At 44.0% G+C, this 7,146-nt stretch overlaps 1 protein-coding gene across 1 annotated transcript; it reads left to right on the top strand.

Moving 5' to 3' along the window:
* Positions 1-4,661: 4,661 nt before the first annotated feature.
* LOC120896307 (G2/mitotic-specific cyclin-B-like) lies at positions 4,662-7,144 on the top strand. The gene is made up of 6 exons (XM_040300313.1): positions 4,662-4,913; positions 5,140-5,631; positions 5,697-5,882; positions 5,954-6,070; positions 6,144-6,470; positions 6,548-7,144. Exons 1-6 carry the CDS (start codon positions 4,887-4,889, stop codon positions 6,851-6,853), a joined length of 1,455 nt encoding a protein of 484 aa, XP_040156247.1. The 5' UTR covers positions 4,662-4,886; the 3' UTR covers positions 6,854-7,144.
* Positions 7,145-7,146: the final 2 nt, after the last annotated feature.

The raw sequence follows: 7,146 nt of genomic DNA, 5'->3' as shown, positions 1-7,146 counted from the left end.
CAACACACACACATGCGAACTGTCTACAGGAGAGTGCGTTTTCAATGCGTTCTGCGATGACAGTGCCGGGGGGGTACATGGATGGCAAAACCGTCACAGCCACGTAGCGCTAAATAAACAGCAAAACGAAATCGTTGACTGAAAAATTATAAAAGCATATTCTCCCAACCAGTATTCCCACACTTAAATTTAGAATTCTAAATACATGCCAAATTGAGGCAATTTCCAAAATATTAACCGTGTTTGCCCCGTACATGAGCTAATTCGAGCAGCTTATGATCGGTGGAGCATTCTAAATGTGTGGGTTTTTCATGAAGGATACAGTCATAGGCTTATTAGACGATGGAAAAAAACTGTCACCCCTTGTTTGGTATTTTTCTGTCAAACTCATGCTTTGTCACAAAAAATACTTGACGTACATTTAAACTCTTCTCTATACAGGTGACCCCTACAGGTGGGATTTTGAGGGAAGTGATTGTGATTGTACAGTAAATTGTGATACATTTCGTGTAATTTATGAATATTAAGGACTTAAAAAAATACACATGTACACAAACAAAACAAATCCTGTTGTTTATTTCATCAATGACGCTTGCTTGAAAATAAAAGACCAAGAAAAATAATCCCCGGCACCGAAGCATATGTAAGCTACTTTAGGCGCTATTTAGAAGGACCACCTGGAACTTTGATGCTGTTTATCTACTGCAAAAGGCGAATTCAAGCAGCGTTCTTTAGCATGCCAAAATTAGCTGCTTAAGTAATTTTAGCTATTTGGCAGGCTGTTCCCAAGTTACGCGGTTTCTGCGTTCCCGACGAATCCACGTAACTCGAATATCCGCGTAAGTAGAATTTCAAGTTTTTTTACTAAAATAATATTGATTAGTCGGAGTTTTTACTTTAAGTATTTTACACACTTTATCATTTATTTGATATGATTCGTGCAGAAAATTCGAATATTCCTGGCTTTTAAGCGATTTCAATTTGTTAGCCAAAAGGCAACCCAAGCGCCACAGATTAAGCTTAAACGACTGGAAAATTGAATATCCATAGAAAAAAAATGAAAGCTCCACAGCTTCATTGGTTTGATCAATAGATGGCGTATTAAAACTAATCATTATATTGCTATCCTTTTCTTGCAATGTGTTTCGACAAGTTTCTTCTTATTATGACCTATATAGCCTTCTAACTTTCTGAGCAAAAATCTATATAAATAGTCGTGTGGTCAGATACGTGGGTATCAACACCAACGACCATTACTCAAATCTTACTTGCTTCAGTGCTGGTGGTTTCCGTAGGAGTTTAGTATTTAAACAATCGTATCGCCGTTCTAGTTCTAGCGATGCATAACTTCAATGCGAAACCATACAACAGTACAGAGGAAATGAGAAAGCTCTCCTCCAAGCGATGAAGCTCAACTGGTTGGGGTATCCCACCAACAGAGAGCGCCACCAGCTTTTTCGCTATTGTTGCTACGGATGTAGCTATCTATTTATTTCGAGTAGCTTGATAGACGTTTTTAGAACTGGCTTTGTATGTTTCTATTTATTGCGCAGTTTAAAAATTCGTCTGTCCTTTCTGGCTTAATATTTGCTACTAACTGCGTTTGGCGATGGCGCCCTGTTCCTCGATCAGCTGTGCTATTTGACCCTATTTGACCTGCTCGCGAATTGGCCCTTATTTCGGAGATCTGGTTGTCGCACAATCTAATCGTGTTATCTCTCTTTGTGAATCTTGTACGCCATCTGCCGGGTATTTTGGGTATTTGATCGAGTTGTCAAGTCAGCATAATGTTTGTAAATAATGCTGTTCCCTGTCCGATCACATGCGGTCGATATCGTGCCAACACCCCACCCCGTGAATCCTTCGTGAAGCAGGATTTACTTAAATTCTGCACGATATCTGTCCCCTATGTCTCGACACAATTGTGGAGACATAAAATATTATCAAAGGTCGCCTGATTAAGCGCTGGTTACACCGCTCACCATTGTTTGGCACATCGTGCGCTTGGTGTACCTTCCTCACAGCACCTTTGAGACGGTCGCGCCTGCGCTTCCCTACTATCAAACCTTCAATCAACTGTAGCTGATTTTCTGAAAATATTACGACTTTAGGCTTGTTTACTCTACCGCTATCTAGAGGGGCGTTAATACGCAAATATAGTTGATCCCTAGCACGCAATGCGTAGGGTGTAAACCTAACCTCATTTGTATCAGTATAGGTGAGTGTGTGTGTAGACTGGTTTCTAACTTGCTTATTGTTTTCTTTTAGACAAACCCTATCGACGAATGTAATGCGGTGCATGTTATGCTGCGATCTATCTTTGAACAAGGTAGTGAAAATAGTTTCGGTCCCGCTGAGGTTGCCGGTACCAAATATTGTCCCTCTCAATCGTCTTCGCTCAGCTACAGGGTCACCAATGTTGCCTGTTGGTGCCATCGAATCGGTGTGTTGTGTCCCGATCATTAACCTTGACTCCCCTTTCAGGAACGGCAGAATCGACAGTTCCTGAAAGTGAGTAAAATAATGATTAGTGGATTTATGTACGGTTCTTCAAGCGGCAAACTTAGCTGTGTTGTGAAACGAGTGTTGGCAAACTCGTGTTGTGTGCAGTTGCCGCTCGCCGAAATTGCCAAGTTCCGCCGTCTCCCAAACGAATCGTCCTTCGTTACGCCTACCGCGCAGCTGCTCTCCTGTGATCCTGGCCTTCTGGTTACACCGACGTTTCGTGCCAGTTCTGTTCGCACTTCGCAGTTCAGTACGGTCGCTGGTTCTTGGTCAAATGTGTTGGTATTTTGTTGTCCATGCTCGTTAATCGTGACGGACACTTCGCGGATTGGTACCCTCGGCACCGTGGATCTCGACGCACAAGTTTTTGTCAACGATTTTATTCCTCCAGATTGGACCGTCTCATGGAGAAATGTATTGTGTCGCACATGGCAGTTTAGTAGGGAGTGTACGTGATCCGACGGAAGGTTATGTGATTGCGTCGATCGCCGCGCCATCTCAGGATACTTGGCAAAAATTGACGTGTCCACGACTGCTACTGTCGCAGGATTCACATTTACCATTTCGACGTTAGCGGGCTCACCAATTTCACCATCACTCACTGCTATCGTACACTGTTTCTGCTTGTGCTGTTGCTGTTGCTGATGCTGCTGCTGCTGTTGCTGCTGCTGCTGCTGCTGCTGCTGCTGCTGCTGCTGCTGCTGCTGCTGATGCTTGATCCGTGCATCGGTCGCAGATCGAATTGATGCCTTTTTTTCCTCGAGCTGAAGCCGAATCTTTAAATGTTCGAGCTTGAGGTTAGCCATTTTGAGCTCGTACTCTTTTATGGCCATCTCCCGTTCTTGCTGTTGCACTTCCATAAGCTTTTCGAGTGCCGCTTGCCTAGACCTTTTGTGTTGCGCTGTTGTCGGTGAATTTGCGGTAGGAGGCCTTTTTGCAGCATGGAATATAGTGGGCTCTTTTTCCTCTGTAGCCAGCTTATTCGCCGAGGCTTCGCTCTCGCTATGTGCTGCTCTTTTGGCTCTTTTGTCGCCTTCGCAGCTTTCAGCAGGCACCCCAGTCATCGCAATGGCTTCCTTAGAGGACTTTAGACGGACCATCTCCTTAGCTTCGCATTTTGCCACCTTCATCACACACAAATTGCACCAAGATTTTAACATCACAGTGACGCCGACACACCCGTAATGGTACCACTTTCTGCACTTTTCGCAAGGCACCATATCTTCCACGGTGTTATGCTGCTCGCAGCCACTACAATCAAATCCGCGCTTGGTCATCGCGAACACTTTTATAAGAAATAACTTGCGTTAGAAAGTTTCGCACGAATTTTTAAATGTTGCTACGGATGTAGCTATCTATTTATTTCGAGTAGCTTGATAGACGTTTTTAGAACTGGCTTTGTATGTTTCTATTTATTGCGCAGTTTAAAAATTCGTCTGTCCTTTCTGGCTTAATATTTGCTACTAACTGCGTTTGGCGATGGCGCCCTGTTCCTCGATCAGCTGTGCTATTTGACCCTATTTGACCTGCTCGCGAATTGGCCCTTATTTCGGAGATCTGGTTGTCGCACAATCTAATCGTGTTATCTCTCTTTGTGAATCTTGTACGCCATCTGCCGGGTATTTTGGGTATTTGATCGAGTTGTCAAGTCAGCATAATGTTTGTAAATAATGCTGTTCCCTGTCCGATCACATGCGGTCGATATCGTGCCAACAGCTATTTTTAGAATGCATGAGTCGTTTGCCGTCTGCTAAACGAAGTCTTTCTATATTCCGTTTAGGTAGAGAGCATGAGTCATTTAGAAGCCGTTTAGTGGTCGTTTAGTGGATTTGTGGCACTTGGGACAGTCTGTTCCCGAGTTACACGGTTATCGACTTACGCTGATTCGGAGATACGTGGTTTTCTAAATTTGACAGATTAAATGTCAAATCACTACAATTTGATTCAAGTTCGGTATGTATTCCCAAGTGCCACAAATCCACTAAACGACCACCAAACGGGTTCTAAACGACTCAAGTTCTCTACCTAAACGGAATATAGAAAGACTTCGATGAAATAAACAACGCTGTGACGGTTTTGCCATCCATGTACCCCCCGGCACTGTCATCGCAGAACGCATTGAAAACGCACTCTCCTGTAGACAGTTCGCATGTGTGTGTGTTGGATGATGCGAAGAGGCCTTTTGTTTCATTAGCGCTCAACGCCTCCAAGAGTTCGTACGAATTCAAACGGTTTTGCTGTGTCCGGCCGATCGTGAAGCTCGGCAAGCCGTTGGCGTGTGAAACAGCTGTGTATATTTTTGTAGCGCCTTTTTGTGCCGTGTTGTTTGTGCTACCTTTACTTCTCTCATAGTCGAAGAAACTTCTCTAAACCTACTGAAAATGTCCCGCATTATGAGAATTCATGAGGTAAGATGGATTTGTATTGTAGACGCAAGGTTGATGACGCCATTGACTTTGGATCAAACGGGCTGGCTGTGATTCGGCATGGTAAAGCAAAGCCGCGTCAAGATACAAAAATCGATGGCCGCCGGAACCATTTTGCACAGCTTGCCCCACAGTCCTTCTAGAAGAAAGTATTTGCAAAGAGATCGATGAGTACATCTGTTGTTGATTGTTCCCTTTTGTCGTTCAGAACCAGGTAGCAGGAAACCTGCATGAAGGTGGAATGAAGAAAGTGGTTGCTGCCAGACGCCCTGTGTTGGGAGAGCTTGGCAACAAGGTGCTGCGCAATGCTTCCCAGGACCTGCTCGGCAAAGGTGTGGAGAAGGGAGCTGCGCTGAAGAATGCCAACCCGACGCTGAAGAATATTAAGCCACGCGTGGACACTCGATGGCGAAAGGCGGATACTGCTGCGGCGGCAGTTGTTGTTCCCAAAAAAGTAGTCACCCGATCCGATTCGCAAAAGGTTGCGGTAGAGCCTAAACCGTCTGCCAACGCGGATGCTGTAAAGGTGCACGTCCAACTGAACAAAGGAAACGAGGTAAAGCATGTAGCGTTAAAGCGTGAAGACAGCCAGCTGTCGCTGCGGACATTGGCGAAGCAAAATCGTAAGGCTCAACCGAAAAGCGCTCCTAGCAGCGGCACCTCATCATCGGACGAACATGGAATAGTATCAATCTCTAAGGTACGTATTCGAATGTATGGGAAGTCGAAGGTCAATGAGATATAAATTCATATGTGTCTGTGCAGAAACCCGAAAGAGTGGAGGCCCATTCGCAAAAGCTGTTGGAAAACATCGAAAACATCGATGCGAATGATGGCTGGAATCCGATGTTGGTGGCGGAGTACGTGAACGACATTTACAACTATTTGAACGAGCTAGAGAGCAGGCCAGGATATGCGCTGTGCGAGAACTTCTTGGATGGTCATAAAGAGGTAAGTCGTGTGTAAATAAGAGGTGTTATGACAAGAGGTGTGGGTATATTTAACGCATTATTCATACGCAGATTACACATAAGATGCGAACGATTCTGATCGATTGGATCAATGAAGTGCATTATCAGTTCAAACTGGACATCGACACTTACCACATGACAGTGTCGCTCATCGACCGTTATCTGCAGGTAGGTGCAAACTTGTCTCCAGTCTAATGACGTGAAATTAAAACACCCGTTGGCTTTGTTTTGCGCTTTGCAGACGATGAAAACTGTTCCGAAGAAGAAGCTACAGCTGGTAGGCGTGACGGCGATGTTCATTGCATCCAAATACGAGGAACTGTTTCCACCAGAGATACAAGATTTTGTGTACATAACCGACGACACATACCAGAAGTATCAAATTCTCGAGATGGAAAAGGAAATGGTGAGAACGTTGGACTTCAATCTGGGAAAACCTCTTCCAACCCATTTCCTGCGTCGGTTTTCGAAGGCAGCGAAGGCGTCGGACGTAAATCATGTGCTGGCAAAGTATCTTATTGAGCTTGCCAGTGTGGATTACAGTACCGCGCATTACAAACCATCGGAGGTAAGTTAGCATTTTGCCAGGAAATCTGCTTTTCGAGCCAAAACCAGGTACATGTGGTATCGTATGTGTCTTTACAGATTGCGGCAGCTGCGTTGTACATATCGTTGTATCTGTTTCCACTAACATCCAACGGCGGGAACGGTACGAGTGCAATAATCTGGACTAAAACACTGGAGCATTACACGCACTACAATGTAAAGTACTTGGGGCCAATTGTGCAGCGGCTCGCAAAGGTGATCAAGGCTGTTCCCAAAATGATGGATAAGAAGGTTAAATATCCTTGGTTGAAGTACTCCTCGTCTAAATTTCAATGTATTTCGACGCATCCTAAACTAAAAGGATCAGAAATCGAGGAGTTGCTCAACAATGAGCTACGTTGTTAGCGGCCATAATTAATTGTTTTGACTATGTATGACTTAGCAGTGCTTGTCACTTCGTAGGAAAATAGTTAATTTTTTAAATTAATGTTCAAAAGAATGACTGACAAAGCTGCAGGCCAAGACGAAAATGGTTACATTCCTGTGTAGTATGCAAATATTTTAATCAATTGCTAATTGTGTTTTGTTTTAGATTTGTTTAACGTAGTACGAAAAATAATATTAATGGGCATAATACAATATTCTCTTGTTTACCTCTGGTCAATGACGAACGAAAGAAGAGATGAAACTAATCAATA

Source organism: Anopheles arabiensis, chromosome 2, assembly GCF_016920715.1.
Source record: "Anopheles arabiensis isolate DONGOLA chromosome 2, AaraD3, whole genome shotgun sequence".
NCBI classification, from domain to species: Eukaryota; Metazoa; Arthropoda; class Insecta; order Diptera; family Culicidae; genus Anopheles; species Anopheles arabiensis.
The sequence above is the reverse complement of the archived record's forward strand: the minus strand, read 5'-3'. Positions and strand labels throughout refer to the sequence as shown.

Excerpts from the sequence above, each read along its gene's own strand:
- LOC120896307 (XM_040300313.1), top strand. The coding sequence starts at position 4,887 with ATGTCCCGCATTATGAGAATTCATGAG. Across the intron at positions 5,883-5,953 it reads TCTTGGATGGTCATAAAGAG|ATTACACATAAGATGCGAAC; the intron begins GTAAGTCGTGTG and ends ATTCATACGCAG. Across the intron at positions 6,471-6,547 it reads CGCATTACAAACCATCGGAG|ATTGCGGCAGCTGCGTTGTA; the intron begins GTAAGTTAGCAT and ends GTGTCTTTACAG.